General features: G+C 44.6%; 1 protein-coding gene across 4 annotated transcripts in view; it reads left to right on the top strand.

Moving 5' to 3' along the window:
* The first annotated feature begins 7,370 nt into the window (after nt 1-7,370).
* arhgef18b (rho/rac guanine nucleotide exchange factor (GEF) 18b) overlaps nt 7,371-24,460 on the top strand; it is a 123,982-nt gene continuing 106,892 nt past the window's right edge. For 3 of the 4 annotated variants that reach the window (XM_065009296.1, XM_065009295.1, XM_065009294.1), the window contains exons 1-3: nt 17,492-17,772; nt 22,355-22,514; nt 22,765-22,882. In XM_065009296.1, the coding sequence (XP_064865368.1) occupies nt 17,579-17,772; nt 22,355-22,514; nt 22,765-22,882 (472 nt within the window). In that variant the 5' untranslated portion in view covers nt 17,492-17,578. Of the gene's footprint in view, nt 7,464-16,624; nt 16,750-17,248; nt 17,773-22,354; nt 22,515-22,764; nt 22,883-24,460 lie in introns of those variants that run through there. The other variant, XM_065009297.1, reaches the window with a different exon arrangement.

The following is a 24,460-nucleotide window of genomic DNA, read 5'->3' as shown; positions in this document are numbered from 1 at the left end:
ATGGGCAGGTATCCTGGTGGTTAGAGCGATGGGCAGGTAGCCTAGTGGTTAGAGCGATGGGCAGGTAGCCTAGTGGTTAGAGCGATGGGCAGGTAGCCTAGTGGTTAGAGCGATGGGCAGGTAGCCTAGTGGTTAGAGCGATGGGCAGGTAGCCTAGTGGTTAGCCCTAGTGGTTAGAGCGATGGGCAGGTAGCCTAGTGGTTAGAGCGATGGGCAGGTAGCCTAGTGGTTAGAGCGATGGGCAGGTAGCCTAGTGGTTAGAGCGATGGGCAGGTAGCCTAGTGGTTAGAGCGATGGGCAGGTAGCCTAGTGGTTAGAGCGATGGGCAGGTAGCCTAGTGGTTAGAGCGATGGGCAGGTAGCCTAGTGGTTAGAGCGATGGGCAGGTAGCCTAGTGGTTAGAGCGATGGGCAGGTAGCCTAGTGGTTAGAGCGATGGGCAGGTAGCCTAGTGGTTAGAGCGATGGGCAGGTAGCCTAGTGGTTAGAGCGTTGGGCAGGTAGCCTAGTGGTTAGAGCGTTGGGCAGGTAGCCTAGTGGTTAGAGCGATGGGCAGGTAGCCTAGTGGTTAGAGCGTTGGGCAGGTAGCCTAGTGGGTTAGAGCGTTGGGCAGGTATCCTAGTGGTTAGAGCGTTGGGCAGGTAGCCTAGTGGTTAGAGCGATGGGCAGGTAGCCTAGTGGTTAGAGCGATGGGCAGGTAGCCTAGTGGTTAGAGCGATGGGCAGGTAGCCTAGTGGTTAGAGCGTTGGGCAGGTAGCCTAGTGGTTAGAGCGTTGGGCAGGTAGCCTAGTGGTTAGAGCGTTGGGCAGGTAGCCTAGTGGTTAGAGCGTTGGGCCGGTAGCCTAGTGGTTAGAGCGTTGGGCCGGTAGCCTAGTGGTTAGAGCGTTGGGCCGGTAGCCTAGTGGTTAGAGCGTTGGGCCAGTAACCAAAAGGTTGCTGGATCGAATCCCCGAGCTGACAAGGTAAAAAATCTGTCTTTCTGCTCCTGAACAAGGCAGTTAACCCACTGTTCCACGGTAGGCTGTTATTGTAAATAAGAATTTGTTCTTAACTGACTTGCCTAGTTAAATAAAATGAAAGTTACATTTAAAGACTGCCAAGCCGTTTAACATGACCATGGAGCAGTATGAAGAACCACTGTAAGCTATGTGTATTTTGTACAATGTCTGTTAGTAGTGAAATGAAATGTACGTGTGTTTAAAGAGAGTCACCATTTTTTTTTGACTGATTCGGCCAAACTAGTCTACATCTACAGGTGTGATAATGATATATTTGTCCATGATGAAAGTCAACAAAGTTACTGATCCAAACAGATGTGCTAGAAGGTAAAGGGGTTCAGTGTAGTAGTGATGGGGGTGGCCATGATGATATTGAGGGTTTAGGGGGTGAAGGGGGTCAGTATAGTAGTGGTGGGGGTGATTAGTGAGGGTGAAGGGGGTCAGTGTAGTAGTGGTGGCCATGATGATATTGAGGGTTTAGGGGTGAAGGGGGTCACTATAGTAGTGGTGGGGGGTGGCCATGATGATATTGAGGGTTTAGGGGTGAAGGGGGTCAGTATAGTAGTGCTGGGGGTGGCCATGATGATATTCAGGGTTTAGGGGTGAAGGGGGTCACTATAGTAGTGGTGGGGGTGTCCATGAAGATATTGAGGGTTTAGGGTGAAGGGGGTCACTATAGTAGTGGTGGGGGTGGCCATGATGATATTGAGGGTTTAGGGGGTAAAGGGGTTCAGTATAGTAGTGGTGGGGGTGATTAGTGAGGGTAAAGGGGGTCAGTATAGTAGTGGTGGCCATGATGATATTGAGGGTTTAGGGGGTAAAGGGGTTCAGTATAGTAATGGTGGGGGTGATTATTGAGGGTTTAGGGGGTAAAGGGGAGTCATGCTAACTTGTCAGTAGTCTGCTCTAGTTTACACAGTTCGCTAGATGTTAAGTCTCTCTAGCCCCTGTGTGTCTCTGTAGGTGGAGTTGTCTCACTATCGTCCTTGGTTGAAGTCTTGCCACGTTTTGTGACTGCTGCTCCTTCTCCCTCTGTGCACATAGATGGCTCCAGAATGCTGTGTGTAGGCTGACAGGATTACATGCCTCTTTGAGCCTATGCCATTATAGAAGATATAGTGATGTTTTCTTCATTGAAACATCACAGTGCCTTCAGCCAGTATTCACATTGCTTTTTCCCACTTTTTGGTTGTGTTAGACTGAATTTAAAATTGATTTAATAAAAAAATATATATATATACGAATTGTATATAATGTCAAAGTAGAACATGTTTTTAGACATTTTTACAAACTTAATTAAAAATGAAACCCTGTAATGTCTTGAGACCTCTTTCTTAGGGCAAGTCCACATAAGTTCAGGACAACAAATGTGCTTAAAGTCAGAGTAAATTGCATGGACTCACTCTGTGTGCAATAATAGTGTTTAACCTGATGTTTGAATCACTACCTCATCTCTGTACCCCACACATACTGTAAGGTCCCTCAGTTGAGCATTGGATTTAAAACACAAATTTAACCACAAAGACCAGGGAGGTTTTCCAATGCCTCACAAAGAAGGACACCTATTGGTAGATGGGTAAAAAAACAAAAAAAACATTGACTATCCCTTGGAGCATGGTGAAGTTATTAATTACACTTTGGATGGTGTATCAATACACCCAGTCACTACAAAGCTACAGGCGTCATTCCTAACTCAGTTGCCGGAGAGGAAGGAAACCGCTCAGGGATTTCACCTTGAGGCCAAGAATGACTTTAAAATCAAATGTATTTATATAGTCCTTCATACATCAGCTGATATCTCAAAGTGCTGTACAGAAACCCAGCCTAAAGCCCCAAACAGCAAGCAATGCAGGTGTAGGAGCACGGTGGCTAGGAAAAACTCCCTAGAAAGGCCAAAACCTAGGAAGACACCTAGAGAGGAACCAGGCTATGTGGGGTGGCCAGTCCTCTTCTGGCTGTGCCGGGTGGAGATTATAACAGAACTTGGCCAAGATGTTCCAATGTTCATAAATGACCAGCATGGTCCAATAATAATAAGGCAGAACAGTTGAAACTGGAGCAGCAGCACGGCCAAGTGGACTGGGGACAGCAAGGAGTCATCATGTCGGGTAGTCCTGAGGCATGGTCCTAGGGCTCAGGTCCTCCGAGAGAGAGAAAGAAAGAGAATTAGAGAGAGCACACTTAAATTCACACAGGACACCGAATAGGACATGAGAAGTACTCCAGATATAACAAACTGACCCTAGCCCCCCGACACACAAACTACTGCAGCATAAATACTGGAGGCTGAGACAGGAGGGGTCAGGAGACACTGTGGCCCCATCCGAGGACACCCCCGGTTACAGAGCTTAATGGTTTTGATAGGAGGAAACTGAGGATGGATCAACAACATTGTAGTTACTCCACAATACAAACCTAATTGACAGGGTGAACAGCAGGAAGCCAGTACATGCATCCTGTTTGCAACAAGGCACTAAAGTAGTCCTGCAAAAATATTGTCAAAACAAACTTTTTGTCCTGAATATAAAGAGGTATGTTTAGGCCAAATCCAATACAACACATTACTGAGTACCACTCTCCATATTTTCAAGCATCATGTCATGGGTATGCTTGTAATCATTAAGGACTGGGGAGTTTTTCAGGATAAAAAAAAAGAAACGGCTGGAGCTAAGCACAGGCAAAAATCCTAGGAGGAAAACCTGATTTCAGTCTCCTTTCCACCAGACACTGGGAGATGAAGTCACCTTTCAGCAGGATGTGTAATAAGTCGGGGGCTATCGAATACTTTCCGAAGACACTGTATCAATAGCTACATTATTTGTCACATAGATGCGTATTCAGGTGCTAATAGAATTGTGTATCACACCCACCTACAACCACAAAGATGACTACATCCCTACACTGGATTGACATGTACCATTGCCTTTATGTATATCACATATATAAATATCATATTGACTCTCTTGTCACGATAACACACACACACACGTACAGGATCAAAATGTGCCATGATTAAATAACGCTTGACAATGTATTATTTTGTTCTGTTTTCAAGGAAAGCCAAGCAGTGACATGTACAGTAAATGTTGTAATAATATGAAACTCTTTGTGTAAATTTATTAAACAATTAACAATTATGTTTAGTATTAAAATGATGAATACATTTACTGGAGAATGTTTTTCTTGTTATGCTCCTTAGCCTTAGTGTATTTGAGGAATATGTTTCGGGCATAATGGGCATAATGAACTCTTGTGTCTTGCTCATTATGACACTAAATCAGCACATTGTTCACATTTTTAATGTCAGCCTGGTCAACAACAAAAAAGGTCAAATGAACAAGCGTAAGTTCAAACGTAACAATCCCTCTCCAGCTGCCACAGCAGCGGTCATGTTTTCCGTTTTGACCTGATCTGCTAGTATCTGTTTGTTTCGGTACTAGGTTTTTACTACAGGAGTACAACTAGGGGAGTTTGTACTTTCTATGACAGTGATATGTGGTTGTCTCACCAAGCTACCTTTTTAATATGAATTAACTTACTGTAAGTCACTCTGGATAAGAGCGTCTGCTAAATGACTAACACATATAGGAGGAACAATCGAACATTAGCTATTCTCAAATTCCATGGTTTCATATTCACTTTAGACACTGAACTAAGGTCAGTTTTGCATTTCCCCCTCCCTTGGTGGGATTTGGAAAGTGTAAGCTGATCCTGGATCTGTGCATATAAGGTCAACTTGGACTAACCGGACCAAAAGATACATAACTGAATATGATCATGGTGTGACCTCCATGTAAATACAGTCCTGTAGAATCAGAGGGGTGTTTACTGAAAGAAGGATTGATGAGTTAGCCAGTTTTTAAAATATTTTTTTTAAAGAAATGACTTTAGATTTTTCTGATTCATTAAAGAAAGCTTAACTTGGATATGCGATTTTGGTTGTTTGAGACCATGTTCATTTTAAGCCTTATCTTTCAAACTTAAATTACTTCAGACTTTTTAGGCAAGTGAGCTGTCTGGCTAAGTCATTGTTTCTGTTTTGTAGGAATAACCCTCTGGACTAAACACGGATGTACATCAATGTCAGTAGGCCACCAACTATTCACTTCACACTGGACATATACACTGTCAAGCCACATGTGATTCAGAATATGGGTGTGTCCCATGTCTACATTGTTAAGAGCAGTGTTCCTCAAATGTTCGATCACAAAGTAATTCCAAGTTAGTTCAATGCAGATATATATATATATATATATATATATATATATATATATACTGTCTGAGTGACTAGATATCTACATATCAAATCAAATTTTATTTGTCACATACACATGGTTAGCAGATGTTAATGCGAGTGTTGCGAAATGCTTGTGCTTCTAGTTCCGACAATGCAGTAATAACCAACAAGTAATCTAGCTAACAATTCCAAAACTACTACCTTATAGACACACGTGTAAGGGGATAAAGAATATGTACATAAAGATATATGAATGAGTGATGGTACAGAGCGGCATAGGCAAGATACAGTAGATGGTATTGAGTGCAGTATATACATATGAGATGAGTATGTAAACAAAGTGGCATAGTTAAAGTGGCTAGTGATACATGTATTACATAAGGATGCAGTAGATGATGTAGAGTACAGTATATACGTATAAATATGAGATGAATAATGTAGGGTAAGTAACATTATATTAGGTAGCATTGTTTAAAGTGGCTAGTGATATATTTTACATCAATTCCCATTATTAAAGTGGCTGGAGTTGAGTCAGTGTGTTGGCAGCAGCCACTCAATGTTAGTGGTGGCTGTTTAACAGTCTGATGGCCTTGAGATAGAAGCTGTTTTTCAGTCTCTCGGTCCCTGCCCTCCCTGATGCACCTGTACTGACCTCGCCTTCTGGATGATAGCGGGGTGAACAGGCAGTGGCTCGGGTGGTTGTTGTCCTTGATGATCTTTATGGCCTTCCTGTGACATCGGGTGGTGTAGGTGTCCTGGAGGGCAGGTAGTTTGCCCCCGGTGATGCGTTGTGCAGACCTCACTACCCTCTGGAGAGCCTTACGGTTGTGGGCGGAGCAGTTGCCGTACCAGGCGGTGATACAGCCCGACAGGATGCTCTCGATTGTGCATCTGTAGAAATTTGTGAGTGCTTTTGGTGACAAGCCGAATTTCTTCAGCCTCCTGAGGTTGAAGAGGCGCTGCTGCGCCTTCTTCACGATGCTGTCTGTGTGGGTGGACCAATTCAGTTTGTCTGTGATGTGTACGCCGAGGAACTTAAAACTTACTACCCTCTCCACTACTGTTCCATCGATGTGGATAGGGGGGTGTTCCCTCTGCTGTTTCCTGAAGTCTGGGTGAATGTAGATATCTATATATGGTGTCTGAGTGAATGTAGATATCTATATATGATGTCTGAGTGAATGTAGATATCTGTATATGATGTCTGAGTGAATGCAGTTTTCCACTACTAGTTAATTGTGGACCAAAATCCAATGTATAGAACTGGCACGTTGCATTCCTAATTCTATATCATAAAATATAATTCAAGCAAATTCTACACATATTTCTATCTGAAAGTTCAGATATGTTGCCCCTTCCTGAATTGCCACTGAACTTAGAACGACTGTCTTGTTGCAATCTCTTCATCAACACGCTCTGTATTTTCACACTTAAATACAATAAACAGTGTGTCAATGTAAAGGTCTAATCTCACCACGGAAACCACTTCAGAGCGAGCAAGTTCCGCTCAACAGATCAGCACAGCATTATGATGACACAAACAGAGAAACGGATCCTCTACTCATCAGGGTAGACGACACAAACAGAGACACGGATCCTCTACTCATCAGGGTAGATGACACAAACACAGAAACGGATCCTCTACTCATCAGGGTAGACGACACAAACAGAGAAACGGATCCTCTACTCATCAGGGTAGACGACACAAACAGAGAAACGGATCCTCTACTCATCAGGGTAGACGACACAAACACAAGTAGAGAAATCTGATCAGAATGATTGGCTTTATAGTTTCAATTTGAATTAACTATTGAAGCTTGTTAAAAGAGTCATGTGAGAAATTATTATGAAAGTTATACTCGAAGCTTATGAAAGTGTATATGAACTGAAGAACGAAAAAAATGCATGAAATGTGTGAGTGATTGTGTAATATTGGAGCAAGGCTTGTGTGGCTGCACATGAGTGTGCCACTTTGTCGTCAGATTAAATGGCACAGAGAAGCTGAAAAGAGGAAGCTGTGAGTGACCTGTGGTTTGGTTGATTTGTACTCTTCCCCGTTCATTGTCTTTTTACTGTGCGGAGTCAGAGGACGAACGGCACACACTCGTCAAGAGAACATGGTTAGAACACAACAAACTTTTGGTTGAAGGCATCTCTATACTCTGGTTTCCAGTTGCTTTTTGGTTCTTCTGGATGCTGTCTGGATAGGGTTTCATATATATATATTGAAGGTGAGTAAAACATTTTTTTTTACAAATCATATATCACATCACTCCTGTCCATTGTGTAATAACAGACACATTTTTAGCTGAGTCCTCCTTGGACATGAGCAATGTCTGATGGATTTATTACATTGAATATGTTAAGGTATGACCATTTTAAAAATTAAGCACATGATCAACTGTGATTGCAAAGCCCTCGTCGTCCTGAACATCTCTAATGCTCAGCTAACCCTCCTACACTCAGCTAACCCTCCTAACACTCAGCTAACCCTCCTAACACTCAGCTAACCCCCCTAATGCTCAGCTAACCCTCCTAACACTCAGCTAACCCTCCTAACACTCAGCTAACCCTCCTAACGCTCAGCTAAACCTCCTAACACTCAGTTAACACTCAGCTAACCCTCCTAATACTCAGCTAACCCTCCTAATGCTCAGCTAACCTAACCCTCCTAATGCTTGGCTAACCCTCCTAATGCTCAGCTAAGTGCTCAGCTAACCCTCCTAATGCTCAGCTAACCCTCCTAATGCTCAGCTAACCCTCCTAACGCTCAGCTAACCCTCCTTATGTTCGGCTAACCCTCCTAATGCTCAGCTAGCCCTCCTAACGCTCAGCTAACCCTCCTAATGCTCAGCTAACCCTCCTAACGCTCAGCTAAGTTAACCCTCCTAATGCTTGGCTAACCCTCCTAATGTTCGGCTAACCCTCCTAATGTTCGGCTAACCCTCCTAATGCCTGGCTAACCCTCCTAATGTTTGGTCTAACCCTCCTAATGTTTGGTCTAACCCTCCTAATGCTTGGCTAACCCTCCCTCCATGCTAACCCTCCTACTGCTAACCCTCCCTAATGCTCAATGCTCAGCTAACCCTCCTAACGCCCTCCTAACGCTCAGCTAACCCTCCTAACGCTCAGCTAACCCTCCTAACGCTCAGCTAACCCTTCTAACGCTCAGCAAACCCTCCTAACGCTCGGCTAACCCTCCTAACGCTTGGCTAACCCTCCTAATGCTCGGCTAACGCTCAGCTAACCCTCCTAACGCTCAGCTAACCCGCCTAACGCTCAGCTAACCCTCCTAACGCTCGGCTAACCCTCCTAACACTCAGCTAACCCTCCTAACACTCAGCTAACCCACCTAACACTCAGCTAACCTTCGTAACGCTCAGCTAACCCTCCTAACGCTCGGCTAACCCTCCTAACGCTCGGCTAACCCTCCTAACGCTCGGCTAACCCTCTTAACGCTCGGCTAACCCTCCTAACGCTCGGCTAACCCTCCTAACGTTCGGCTAACCCTCCTAACGCTCGGCTAATCCTCCTAACGCTCTGCTAACCCTCCTAACGCTCGGCTAACCCTCCTAGCGCCCAGCTTGCTGCTGCCCTCTGTCATTTTTTTACCACTCTCTCTCTCCCCTCTCATCCCTTCATTTTCCCAGACTTCTTCACCGTTAAACTCTTTCCTACCCCTCTTCAGCCACTCCGCCCTCACACCTTTCCCTTCCCCTCTTCATCAAAGTCTTCTCTCTATCACTTCCCCTCACTGTGTCTGTTCTCTCCCAGCCAGCCCCTATTCAGGAGCCCCTGGGTTTCAATGTGTGCATCCCAAATGGCATCCTATTCCCTATGTAGTGCACTGCTTTTGAGCATAGGGCCCTGGTTAAAAAATAGTGCACTATATACAGAATAGGGTGCCATTTGAAATGCACATTATCTGTGGTTAGGTAATCCTCAGCAGCTCCCTGATCCGACTCTGCCTGGGATACTCGTTCGCCCCCCCCCCCCCCCCTCTCTCATTTTCTCTCGGACTCTTTCACTCGCTCACTCGCTCAGACCAAGTCTCGGTGTTGCACGGCGAGCTGACCAGCTCCAGCTAGCCTTCTCTATGGCAGATTCTCCCTTAAACAACTCATGGCCTTCTTTCTCCAAACTCTGGATGAAACGTTGGTCCTTCAAGAGAGGTAGCTACAACCATCACTTTTTTTGTTTGTTTGCTACTGCATGTGGTTCTCTGTCTTCCTTTCTCTGCCTTTCTCCTAAACACACTTTAAAAATTGTTTTTGTTATCATTATCATATCAGTGATCGTACAGTTTCTTCAGATGTGGAATCTTGAGGTTTGTGTCTTGTAATTTCAGTTGCATTATATATCCTGGGGTTCTTAATATGATTGTCCCTGAATGGTTCTGTCTAAACATGCAATGAAATCATTCTCACTTTTGGAAGAAAAAAAAAAAGCATATTTTTTTGTTATTATCCTTAACTAATTAGTTAACTAGTTATATTATATATCAGCATGTGTTTTATATTGATGTTGTATAATGATTTTTTTTTGTTGTTGTTGTTGACCCAGTGAGGTTTTGTGTATTTCCTTTGGTGTGGAGGAAGGCTCAGTGCTTTCACACTGTAATAAATGGATGATCATAGTGCCTTTCTGTCTCGAAGGGATGTGAGATGACAAGTGTTGATATGTGTCATGCCCACAGATTTCATATGGCATGTATACTGAACCAAAATATAAACGCAACATGTATACTGAACCAAAATATAAACGCAACATGTATACTGAACCAAAATATAAACGCAACATGAAACAATTTCAAAGATTTTTGCTGAGTTACAGTTCATATAAAGGAAATCAGTCAATTGAAATCAATGCATTAGGCCCTAATCTATGGATTTCACATGACTGGGAATCTGTTGGTCACAGAAACCTTAGAAAAAATATTGTCACAGGATCTCATCACATTATTTCTGTGCATTGAAAATTGACATCGATAAAATCCAATTGTGCTCGTTGTCCGTAGCTTATGCCTGCCCATACCATAACCCCACCGCCACCATGGGGCACTCTGTTCACAACGTTGACACCATACATGTGGTCTGCGGTTGTGAGGCCAGTTGGATGTTCTAAAATGGTAGAGAAATAAATGGTAGAGAAATGAGGAAATAAAATTCTCTGGCTACAGCTCTGGTGGAGATTCCTTTTATTATTATTATTCATATTTATTAGCTTTTTTAAAACTTTTTTTTATTTTTTTTACATTTACCCGTTTTTCTCCCCAATTGCGTGGTTTCCAATTGGTTGTTACAGTCTTGTCTCATCGCTGCAACTCCTGTACGGACTCGGGAGAGGCGAATGTCGAGAGCCCTACGTCCTCCGAAACACAACCCAGCCAAGCCGCACTGCTTCTTGAGACAAAGCCCACTTAACCCGGAAGCCAGCCGCACCAATGTGTCGGAGGAAACACAGTACACCTGGCGACTGTGTCAGCGTGCATTGTGCCCGGCCCGCCACAGGAGTCGCTAGAGCGCAATGGGACAAGAACATCCCTACCGGCCAAACCCTCCCTTAACCCGGATAATGCTGGGCCAATTGTGCGCTGCCCCATGGGTCTCCCAGTCACAGCCAGCTGCGACAGAGCCTGGACTCGAACCAGGACCTCTAGTGGCTCAGCTAGCACTGCGATGCAGTACCTTAGACCTCTATGCCGCTTGTGTAGCCCCTGGTGGACATTCCTGCAGTCACCATGCCAATTGCTGGCTCCCTCAAAACTTGAGACATCTGTGGCATTGTGTTGTGTGACAAAACTGCACATTGGTGGCCCTTTATTGTCCCCAGCACAACATGCTGGTATCTTTTATTTCAGCTCATGAAACATGGGAACAACACTTTAAATGTTGTGTTTATATTTTTGTTCAGTGTATTATTCTTCTTCTTTCACCTAAACACCTGTCACATATCTTTAAAGATGCCAAATGGCTGTGGGCTACACTAGTTCATTTAGCAGACAGACTCGCTTATAATTCCCGTGGCATTATTTTACATTATTTTATAGTAAGAAAATACAATTGACCATAGCGGAATAAAATAGAAAGGATGTTTTCCCCAAACTATTTCCGTGGCAGAGGGTTAAACAGTTCAAATCAAATCAAATCAAATGTTATTTGTCACATACACGTGGTTAGCAGATGGTAATGGTCACATACACATGGTTAGCAGATGGTAATGGTCACATACACATGGTTAGCAGATGTTAATGGTCACATACACATGGTTAGGTCAGATGGTTAATGGTCACATGGTTAGCAGATGGTAATGGTCACATACACATGGTTAGCAGATGGTAATGGTCACATACACATGGTTAGCAGATGGTAATGGTCACATACACGTGGTTAGCAGATGTTATTTGTCACATACACATGGTTAGCAGATGGTAATGGTCACATACACATGGTTAGCAGATGGTAATGGTCACATACACATGGTTAGCAGATGTTAATGGTCACATACACACGTGGTTAGCAGATGGTAATGGTCACATACACATGGTTAGCAGATGTTAATGGTCACATACACATGGTTAGCAGATGGTAATGGTCACATACACATGGTTAGCAGATGGTAATGGTCACATACACATGGTTAGCAGATGGTAATGGTCACATACACGTGGTTAGCAGATGGTAATGGTCACATACACATGGTTAGCAGATGGTAATGGTCACATACACATGGTTAGCAGATGTTAATGGTCACATACACATGGTTAGCAGATGGTAATGGTCACATACACGTGGTTAGCAGATGGTAATGGTCACATACACATGGTTAGCAGATGGTAATGGTCACATACACGTGGTTAGCAGATGGTAATGCGAGTGTAGCGAAATGCTTGTGCTTCTAGTTCCGACAGTGCAGTAATAACCAACGAGTAATCTAGCTAACAATTCCAAAACTACTACCTTATACACACAAGTGTAAAGGGATAAAGAATATGTACATAAAGATATATGAATAAGTGATGGTACAGAGCGGCATAGGCAAGATGCAGTAGATGGTATCGAGTACAGTATATACATATGAGATGAGTATGTAAACAAAGTGGCATAGTTTAAAGTGGCTAGTGATACATGTATTACATAAAGATGCAGTAGATGATATAGAGTACAGTATATACGTATACATATGAGATAAATAATGTAGGGTATGTAAACATTATATTAAGTAGTATTGTTCATGTGTTTCACTATGTTCTGTAGGCGATGTGCTCTCCAACCCTCTTCCAGGGGTCCTAGGCCTATAAGCTACTTTAGTTGTTATACAAACCTTATCAAAACATTCAGGCCTATAGGTTAGCTAGGCTACATGATACATGCGACTATGATTAGAAAAAATGCAAGCACCTTTCCTTGCCTTAGTTTTCACAAACCGGGCATCATTCACAAGTGATGATATTCTCACCCATCAGACTATTCTCAATTACATTTTTACAAATACTAAAAGTATGTGTGAAATTAGATTTGATATAGAATGGGCCATCATCATGCACCTGTCGGAAGAGAAGAGGGACGAGGGAAAAAATATGTCACCTGTAAGCACTTGAATATCGAATGGGGGACGCTTTTCCCGCGGTTCATTTTCATGCCAGCCAGGTAGGCTACTCCGGTTGTAAAGCGAAGCAATGTGCTTCATATTAGAATAGTTCAGAAATAAATATAATAGGCCTAGCCTATAGAATGCTGATGGGATCCTCCTCTTTTTAATAGAGGCCATCAGAACTCCGTTTTCTCACGCAATTGCATAGCATAGCCTAACCTATCGAAATGTTACACAACATGGGTTTATAGCAACAGTTATTTAATTCCATGCGTCAACCAGCAATGAGGAGCTGCCTCTCACTGCACATCAGCTGATTCTATTCCGCTCAAACTCTGAAGGCCGGGGCTCTCAGGAAGGGTTTGATTAGATTTTCAAATGCATTTGCATTGATGTCAGAGTGGTTAGAGGGACAATAGAGCCCTGAGTACCAGACCATTAGTGACCTGATGAAGGGACAATAGAGCCCTGAGTACCAGACCATTAGTGACCTGATGGAGGGACAATAGAGCCCTGAGTACTAGACCATTAGTGTGACCTGATGGAGGGACAATAAGAGCCCTGAGTACCAGACTATTAGTGACCTGATGGAGGGACAGTAGAGCCCTGAGTACCAGGCCATTTGTAACCTGATGGAGGGACAATAGAGCCCTGAGTATGAGACCATTAGTGTGACCTGATGGAGGGACAATAGAGCCCTGAGTACCAGACTATTAGTGACCTGATGGAGGGACAATAGAGCCCTGAGTACTAGACCATTAGTGACCTGATGGAGGGACAATAGAGCCCTGAGTACCAGGCCATTAGCGACTGGCCGTTAGCTTGTTTGGTAGGCTACTAATGACCATCAGCGGCATCCGAATGCAGGTTTGGAGAAGCCTAGTTACCGTGACTCAACTGTCACATGGCGTTTGACTGAGGTCATGAGGTCATGACTCGTGACTGCCGGTGTGGTGGTAATAAGGTCGTCATAAACAAGTCAACTGCCATACCAAGCCTGATTGAATCTGCTTCTTCATATTTTTTTTGTCAGGTCATTGACTATGATGACTGTGTAGAAATGAGCGACCATCTTTGGGGTGTAGTTAACACTGTTAGCCACCGTTTCCTTGTTTATACAGTCTCTGTCTGGACTCAACAGACAGAGACACAGCATTGGCATCAGTGTTTCTGAATGCATTGGCTCATTTGTGGCCCTATCAATATGAAGAGGCTGAGGAAAGTCTACGTTGTTTCACATCAATAGATATTTTCTTCTCTCACCTAGTTAGCTTGGGGATTTGAACCAGCAACTTTCCGGTTACTGGCCCAATGCTGTTAACCTCCAGGTTAGCTGCCGCCCAACTCAATGGTTAAGAAATAGAACTACTAAAATGCCATTATTAAAGGATCAGGTCAAAGTAGAGGAGAACAAATCAGTGTACAGAAACAAACAGGCTTTGAATAGTCTCTGTAATCCTTACAACACCACAACGCAGTGCTTCATACTCAACTATTACAACTGTAGTTAAACGTATTGCTAGTTGATCAACAGCTCTCACTCGCCCTGTAGAGGTCTGTGTACTGTGTCGACACGGGGGGGGGAATACAGAACAGAGAGACCTGGCTGGCGGTGATTGAGCCAAAGCACTCCAAGAGCCTGGGAGGCCCTTTGTTTAATCTCCCTAGATGCATTAAAGATATGAGAGGCCAACCATAAAAGGCTATGGCTGCTGGTGCTACAAGCCTCAAACTAAAGCCCAAACCCAGGCAGGTTTACACTTAGCCAGTTGGATCTGGATGAAGCAAACACTTATTTTCTCTCTCTCTCTCTCTCTCTCTCTCTCTCTCTCTCTCTCTCATCAATGTTTATGAATGCTTTGGCTCGTTTGTGGCCTATCAATTCTCTCTCTGTTTCTGTCTCTCTCTCTTTCCCGCTCTGTCTGTCTCTCTGTCTCTCTGTCTCGCTGTCTGTCTGTCTCTCTCTCTGTCTGTCTCTCTGTCTGTCTCTCTGTCTGTCTCTCTGTCTGTCTCTCTGTCGCCCGCCCGGGACATTGTCATTCCTCTGGCCTGAGAGAGTGATTTACGTTAGAAAATACATCCACGTTGCACTCAGCAATCACAACGATCATTTGTTGGCCATGCCGTTGGGGAGTAGAGAGGAGCAGAGAGCAGAGCCCTGGTTTATAGCATCACTAGGCAGGACGTGTGGAGTGGGTTGTTTCCAGTCTCCAGTATGGCTGGGGTTTGTGTGGTCTGGTTTTCGTCTTTCCAGGGCTCAACACTATGGGACTTATCCCCAGTCCAGTTTAACCACAGAGCCTCTCCTCAGACTGGGGCTGGCTGTGTCTGAATGTGTCAACCGTCCAGTGGTCCCGGCAGCCTTTCTACCGATAGGCATCTCTGTGAGACTGAACATGAACAGCTCAGAGATCAAACTAATAACTTAGTAGACTAATAAGACATCATTGGCTGATAGTTAATGAGTACACGGTAGCTTTGTTCATTTTGAATTACAAAAACACAAAAAGTTGTATGTTTGATCTGAAATATTACAGACCAATAGATACAATTGTATGAAAAATAATGTGGTCAAATAAAATAGCATCTCTACACAGCACAATCAGCTTTTTTTTGCGTATGACATCATAACAAGTTGCCCGTGGCATCATAACAAGTTCCCCTTGGCAACGGTGGTTTGTGACATCACGTGAATATGTGAAGAATCTGTTTTATGCAACAGCAATGTAAAAGAGCTTTCACAGCTGGTCTGGGTTATGCCTGTTCTGGTACCTGTCTCTATACCCACAGGAGGTTGGTGGCACCTTCATTGAGGAGGACGGGCTCTTGGTAATGACTGGAGCGGAATCAGTGGAACGGTATTAAATACATCAAACACATTGTTTGTCGTTCCGTTCACTCTGTTCCAGACGTTATTATGAGCCGTCCTCCACTCAGTGGCCTCCAATGTCTGTATCTCATTGGTAGGGTTTACTGGTTCCTCTCATACTAATAACACACTCAAGGATGATTTCTATCTCAGTAAACTGATATCTGTACTTGGCCATATAATACCACTGTCAATCAATCAATCAAATGTATTTATAAAGCCCTTTTTACATCAGCTGATGTCACAAAGGGCTGTACAGAAACCCAGCCTAAAACCCCAAACAGCAAGCAATGCAGGTGTAGAAGCACGGTGGCTAGGAAAAACTCCCTAGAAAGGCAAGGAATCTAGGAATAAACCTAAAGAGGAACCAGGCTCTGATGCCTGACCTATACGCCTATAGGGTTCAGGTATGGGTTGATTTTTGTCTCCCTCTTCCTCACTTCCTTCCTCGTCACTTCTCACCTCTCCACCTGATAGCTGACGTATGATGAGCGTTCAGGCAAAAAAGGGTTGCCATGCATCACCCTAATTAATTAGGCCTGAGAGCAATAACGAATGGAGGACGAAGGAACTGTTTGAAACACCATGAGGATCGCCTTGCTCTTAATTCATTAATAGCAAGGCTATCCTCATGGTGTTTCAAACAGCTCCTCCGTCCTCCATTCATTAATAGCAAGGCTATCCTCATGGTGTTTCAAACAGCTCCTCCGTCCTCCATTCATTAATAGCAAGGCTATCCTCATGGTGTTTCAAACAGCTCCTCCGTCCTCCATTCATTAATAGCAAGGCTATCCTCATGCTGTCAGGGCATATACCTGTAGCACAGAACAGCTAGCTTGTTTTCGGGGGTTAAGTCATCATGGCTATGATTGATTGATTGCTTGATTGATTGCTATCTGACACGACAGATGTGTTTTGTTCCTGTGGCAGGATCAGAAGGTAAGCCATGTTCTACCCTGCAGCCCTGTGTGAGTGCCTCAGAGGCATCCTCCTTGTCCTCGTCTCTGTCCCCAGCCTCCGTCGCTAAGGACGTCTTCTTCAACACTGAGGAAAAGGTAGAAAGGCTTTCTTCTTCTATTCTCTGTCTTGCTTTCACACTCAGTGCATCCACATCTGAACGTGTCAAAACAACAAGCCCTAACTCCTCTCTCTCTCCCTCCACACTCTTTCCTCCCCCTCTCGCTCCCTCCCCCTCTACCTACTCACCCCCTCTCTCCCCTCTCCTTCCCTCCCTTGCCCTCTCCCTTTCCCCCATCTCCCACCCTCCCTCCCTCCCCCTCTCCCTCCCTCTCCCCCTCCCCCCTCCCTCTCCCCCTCCCCTCCCTCTCCTCCCTCTCCCCCTCTCCCTCCCTCTCCCCCCTCTCCCTCCCCCCCTCCCCCCTCTCCCTCCCTCCCCCCCTCTCCCTCCCTCCCTCCCCCCCTCTCCCTCCCTCTCCCCCTCTCCCTCCCCCCTCTCCCCACCCTCCCTCCCCCCTCCCTCCCTCTCTCCCCCTCCCCTCCCTCTCCCTCCCTCCCCCCCTCTCCCTCCCTCTCCCTCCCTCCCCCCCTCCCCAGGATGATGAAAGTGACTATGAGAACCCAAGCCTGGATGAGGATGTAGACAGCAGTGTGGAGGATCTGCTGGGTTTAAGCTGTTCCTTCATAGACTCTAACTATTACAAAGACCATCAAGGGGTACACTCTGTATCGGCTGCCCCAGAAACCAGCCCTTCTACCCTGGGCTTTCCCAGTAGATATAGAGACAGTCCCCAGCACAGCTCCCAGCTCCATCCCAATCCACATCCCTATCCATATCCCTATCAAGAGATTGAAAACAAATCCATACCCCATCACACTATTGTGGTCACCCAGTTCAACCCTAACCTGTTGCAGTCAGGCAGTGCCATGGACGGCTATAACAGTGAGTCGGTGGACCCTGTGGACCCTGTGGGTGTGGTGACCACTATGGTGAATCTGAATGGACAAGGAGACATGATGGATTCTGACAGAGAGAGCTTCCCTATCCTGATCAGGTCCATGTCTACATCACGCAGACACAGCTTGGGCATGCCCATGTCTCCCATCGACTTGGGGAGGAGGTAAGGCCCTCTCTCTCCACTCAACTCACAATTTTTATTTATTTATTTAACCTTTTATTTAACTAGGCAAGTCAGTTGTGGTTTAGTCTGATGTGCTTCTACACCTGCATTGCTTGCTGTTTGGGGTTTTAGGCTGGGTTTCTGTACAGCACTTTGAGATATCAGCTGATGTACGAAGGGCTATATAAATAAATTTGATTTGATTTGAGTTAAGAACAAATTGTTATGTACAATGACGGCCTACCAAAAGGCAGAAGGCCTCCTGCTGGGACAGAGGCCTGAGATGAAAAAAAAGAATTAATAAATACAATATAAATATAGGACAAAACACACATGTTAGGTCAGTCTGTGTGAATGGTATGGTAACAACCTGTCTATTAGTCTGATTATGTTAATCAATGATATAACTGTCGAAAAAAATCATATGCTAATTGCTGTAAATTCCTTACATTTATCCCCCCCAAAAATGTAATAAAGTTGCTACATATGTAATTTTTCAGAAAATGTCCATAACATATCTGCATTAATAGTGGAATGATAGTGTTACACAGTGTTACTTACCCACCAGTGTCTGATTGGCTGTCCACCAGCCGGTGGACTAAAACCGAAAGTAAAAGGCTCAGGCGAGAGTCTCCACCGTGTCACTGTGAAAGGGGTTGTGGGGGAGGGGTATATTTTGTTTTGACTGCAGCCTCGTGCTGTTGCAATTCACCTTGCTTCCAATTCTAAGACATTCTAGATGAAGCACCTTTAATGTGTACTTCTGTAATGACAATATAAGTAAATGACTACAGCAAAAAAAATATATATATATATAGAATAATAATTATACTTAATGTAACTGTACAAAAGGCATGTTTTCAGATGATCTATGTAGTTTGGTTTCTTACTTTAACATTTCACTTTCTTGACAACAAATAAGCCCTTTGGCTTAGACTAGAATTATCCCCAGTAACATGAGTGGTTCCATCTAGTAGGCCAGAGAACTTCTGCTTCTAGTTCTCTGTGTCCTTAAATGAGTTCCGAAAGTTCTCTTGTGGTTTAGTCTGACACTTCGACACATAACAGCTTGGGTTAAAAATTGCAGTGTAGACAAGGCCACGATAAGATAAACGATTAAAGAAACACCCAAACACCACAACAGCATACATTTCCTCTTTCAAATTTCTTCCGCTCTTCAGCTTTCCCACCTAGGTCCAAGAAGCTTCTAAAACAGCTTCTACCCCCAAGCCATAAGACTGCTGAACAGCTTCAACCCCCAGCCTTAAGACTCCTGAACAGCTTCTACCCCCAAGCCATAAGACTCCTGAACAGCTTCTACCCCCAAGCCATAAGACTCCTGAACAGCTTCTACCCCCCAGCCATAAGACTGCTGAACAGCTTCTACCCCCCAGCCATAAGACTCCTGAACAGCTTCTACCCCCCAGCCATAAGACTCCTGAGCAGCTTCTACCCCCAAGCCATAAGACTCCTGAACAGCTTCTACCCCCCATAAGACTGCTGAACAGCTCCTGAACAGCTTCTACCCCCAAGCCATAAGACTGCTGAACAGCTTCTACCCCCAAACCTTAAGACTCCTGAACAGCTTCTACCCCCAAGCCATAAGACTCCTGAACAGCTTCTACCCCCAAGCCATAAGACTCCTGAACAGCTTCTAGCCCCAGCCATAAGACTGCTGAACAGCTTCTACCCCCAAGCCATAAGACTGCTGAACAGCTTCTACCCCCCAGCCATAAGACTCCTGAACAGCTTCTACCCCCAGCCATAAGACTGCTGAACAGCTTCTACCCCCAAGCCATAAGACTCTTGAACAGCTTCTACCCCCAGCCATAAGACTCCTGAACAGCTTCTACCCCCAAGCCATAAGACTCCTGAACAGCTTCTACCCCAAGCCATAAGACTCCTGAACAGCTTCTACCCCCAAGCCATAAGACTGCTGAACAGCTTCTACCCCCAAGCCTTAAGACTCCTGAACAGCTTCTACCCCCAAGCCATAAGACTCCTGAACAGCTTCTACCCCCAGCCATAAGACTCCTGAACAGCTTCTACCCCCAAGCCATAAGACTGCTGAAATGCTTCTACCCCCAAACCTTAAGACTCCTGAACAGCTTCTACCCCCAAGCCATAAGACTCCTGAACAGCTTCTACCCCAAGCCATAAGACTCCTGAACAGCTTCTACCCCAAGCCATAAGACTCCTGAACAGCTTCTAGCCCCAGCCATAAGACTGCTGAACAGCTTCTACCCCCAAGCCATAAGACTGCTGAACAGCTTCTACCCCCCAGCCATAAGACTCCTGAACAGCTTCTACCCCCAGCCATAAGACTGCTGAACAGCTTCTACCCCCAAGCCATAAGACTCTTGAACAGCTTCTACCCCCCAGCCATAAGACTCCTGAACAGCTTCTACCCCCAAGCCATAAGACTCCTGAACAGCTTCTACCCCCAAGCCATAAGACTCCTGAACAGCTTCTACCCCCAAGCCATAAGACTGCTGAACAGCTTCTACCCCCAAGCCTTAAGACTCCTGAACAGCTTCTACCCCCAAGCCATAAGACTCCTGAACAGCTTCTACCCCCAGCCATAAGACTCCTGAACAGCTTCTACCCCCAAGCCATAAGACTCCTGAACAGCTTCTACCCCCAAGCCATAAGACTCCTGAACAGCTTCTACCCCAGCTTCTACCCCCAAGCCATAAGACTGCTGAACAGCTTCTACCCCCAAGCCTTAAGACTCCTGAACAGCTTCTACCCCCAAGCCATAAGACTCCTGAACAGCTTCTACCCCCAAGCCATAAGACCCCTGAACAGCTTCTACCCCCAGCCATAAGACCGCTGAACAGCTTCTACCCCCAGCCATAAGACTCCTGAACAGCTTCTACCCCCAGCCATAAGACTCCTGAACAGCTTCTACCCCCAAGCCATAAGACTCCTGAACAGCTTCTACCCCCAGCCATAAGACTCCTGAACAGCTTCTACCCCCAGCCATAAGACTCCTGAACAGCTTCTACCCCCAAGCCATAAGACTCTGAACAGCTTCTACCCCCAAGCCATAAGACTCCTGAACAGCTTCTACCCCCAAGCCATAAGACTCCTGAACAGCTTCTACCCCCAAGCCATAAGACTCCTGAACAGCTTCTACCCCCAAGCCATAAGACTCCTGAACAGCTTCTACCCCCAAGCCATAAGACTCCTGAACAGCTTCTACCCCCCAAGCCATAAGACTCCTGAACAGCTTCTACCCCCAGCCATAAGACTCCTGAACAGCTTCTACCCCCAGCCATAAGACTCCTGAACAGCTTCTACCCCAAGCCATAAGACTCCTGAACAGCTTCTACCCCCAAGCCATAAGACTCCTGAACAGCTTCTACCCCCAAGCCATAAGACTCCTGAACAGCTTCTACCCCCCAGCCATAAGACTCCTGAACAGCTTCTACCCCCAAGCCATAAGACTCCTGAACAGCTTCTACCCCCAGCCATAAGAGTCCTGAACAGCTTCTACCCCAAGCCATAAGACTCCTGAACAGCTTCTACCCCCAAGCCATAAGACTCCTGAACAGCTTCTACCCCAAGCCATAAGACTCCTGAACAGCTTCTACCCCCAGCCATAAGACTCCTGAACAGCTTCTACCCCCAGCCATAAGACTGCTGAACAGCTTCTACCCCCAAGCCATAAGACTCCTGAACAGCTTCTACCCCCAGCCATAAGACTGCTGAACAGCTTCTACCCCCAAGCCATAAGACTCCTGAACAGCTTCTACCCCCAAGCCATAAGACTCCTGAACAGCTTCTACCCCCAAGCCATAAGACTCCTGAACAGCTTCTACCCCAAGCCATAAGACTCCTGAACAGCTTCTACCCCCAAGCCATAAGACTCCTGAACAGCTTCTACCCCAAGCCATAAGACTCCTGAACAGCTTCTACCCCCAAGTCATAAGACTCCTGAACAGCTTCTACCCCCAAGCCATAAGACTCCTGAACAGACTATTTGCATTGCCCCCCCTCCCCCTCCTTTTACACTGCTGCTACTCTCTGTTTATTATCTAGTCACTTTAATAACTCTACCTACATGTACACATTACCTCAATTACCTCGACTAACCGGTGCCCGCGCACATTGACTCTGTATATAACTTCGCTATTGTTATTTTACTGCTACACTTGAATTATTTGTTACTTCTATTTCTTATTCTTTTTCTTTTCTTATTGTTCTTAAAGCTGCATTGTTGGATAAGGGCTTGTAAGACACTTAATAAATGTCATTTCCACTTGCCGTTTTATTTTAGGCACCAAAAGCCACCCTTAAATAATAATAAGTATAACAATAGATCAGAGTCTTGATACATCATGCAAAGTTGCAATAACAACCATGTCCATGTCTTTATATTGCTGCTAGCATGAACAGCTCCTCTGTAGCTCAGTTGATAGAGCATGGCGCTAGCGACGCCTGCGTCGCGGGTTTCCATTCCCGCTGGGGTCACCAATGCAACAAAAAGAAAAGAAATGTATGCGCGCACTACTATAAGTCACTTTGGAGAAAAGCTAGTGGTGCTCGCTAAATGGAGTTGAATCATCTCTCTCTTTAGGCTGAGCCTGGACGCCATAGACAGCGATGGAGAGAGGGATGACTCTCTCCTCCGCCCCTCCCACCTACAGGCCTTTATATACCCAGGATGCCCTGAGCAGGAAGTGGAGGAGTCAGATGGGACAGACCTCTCCAGATCTGAAGCCAAGGAGACAGAAACGGTATTGATGCCACACCACGGCCATGCCTGGCGTGTTTTGAACATTGCACTCAGCTTGGAGGGCATAAACATATGTTTTTAAAAAAAGAAGATAACTAGTATAGTATGCACTAAGTACTGTGATTTCACTCTTCTCTACAAAAAAAACTCAACAAAAGAAACAAAGTAATAATATGTTTTCAATCAACCAACTTGGTAAAATAAAGGTAAATAACATATAAATAAATACATTATGTCTGACATCATTGTAGGAGGAGTGCAGTCGGTCTGGAAGGACATACTCCAGAACAGAGATTCTGGCCACAGATGAGCACATTCACGTCGCACACGTGTCTCACGTAGTGGAGACATCGAAGAGGGCAGCAGGAGGTCAGTGTGTAGAGTAACCTTTGACCCCCCCCCCTGTACCCCCAGAGGGCCACAGACCAACATCCTGCTGTCAGAATGTATGAACTGAACACAACACAATGAGACTGTGGGAGGCCAAAGCTCAGTCCATCACCCCCCCAACCCCCCCCACCATAAAGAAATTCTTTATTTTACTCTTCATCTTTTACATAAAGGGTGATTCCATGCCAGCATGGCCCGACAATATTTTGGGTATGTCAGATTGTTCTCAGATAGAAACGTTATTGGGAGGAAGGATGTTTAACATGCGTTTTAAATTTCTATCACAAACCAAATGATACAGACAAAATGTTAGTCATTATACTCCTTATAGTGTACACTACCATAAGGAACAACATGTTGGAGTCATTATACTCCTTATAGTGTACACTACCATACAGAACAACATGTTGGAGTCATTATACTCCTTATAGTGTACACTACCATACAGAACAACATGTTAGAGTCATTATACTCCTTATAGTCTACACTACCATAAGGAACAACACGTTAGAGTCATTATACTCCTTATAGTGTACACTACCATACAGAACAACATGTTGGAGTCATTATACTCCTTATAGTGTACACTACCACACGTTAGAGTCATTATACTCCTTATAGTGTACACTACCATAAGGAACAACATGTTAGAGTCATTATACTCCTTATAGTGTACACTACCATACCTTAGAGTCATTATACTCCTTATAGTGTACACTACCATACAGAACAACATGTTGGAGTCATTATACTCCTTATAGTGTACACTACCATACGTTAGAGTCATTATACTCCTTATAGTGTACACTACCACACAGAACAACATGTTAGAGTCATTATACTCCTTATAGTGTACACTACCATACAGAACAACATGTTAGAGTCATTATACTCCTTATAGTGTACACTACCATACAGAACAACATGTTAGAGTCATTTTACTCCTTATAGTGAACACTACCATACGTTAGAGTCATTATACTCCTTATAGTGTACACTACCATTCGTTAGAGTCATTATACTCCTTATAGTGTACACTACCATACGGAACAACATGTTGGAGTCATTATACTCCTTATAGTGTACACTACCATACGTTAGAGTCATTATACTCCTTATAGTGTACACTACCATACGGAACAACATGTTAGAGTCATTATACTCCTTATAGTGTACACTACCATACTTTAGAGTCATTATACTCCTTTTAGTGAACACTACCATACGTTAGAGTCATTATACTCCTTATAGTGTACACTACCATACAGAACAACATGTTGGAGTCATTATACTCCTTATAGTGTACACTACCATACGTTAGAGTCATTATACTCCTTATAGTGGACACTACCATACGTTAGAGTCATTATACTCCTTATAGTGTACACTACCATACAGAACAACATGTTAGTCATTATACTCCTTATAGTGTACACTACCATAAGGAACAACATGTTAGAGTCATTATACTCCTTATAGTGTACACTACCATACGTTAGAGTCATTATACTCCTTATAGTGGACACTACCATACGTTAGAGTCATTATACTCCTTAT

This window comes from Oncorhynchus nerka, linkage group LG24 (genome assembly GCF_034236695.1).
Source record: "Oncorhynchus nerka isolate Pitt River linkage group LG24, Oner_Uvic_2.0, whole genome shotgun sequence".
NCBI classification, from domain to species: Eukaryota; Metazoa; Chordata; class Actinopteri; order Salmoniformes; family Salmonidae; genus Oncorhynchus; species Oncorhynchus nerka.
The sequence above is the reverse complement of the archived record's forward strand: the minus strand, read 5'-3'. Positions and strand labels throughout refer to the sequence as shown.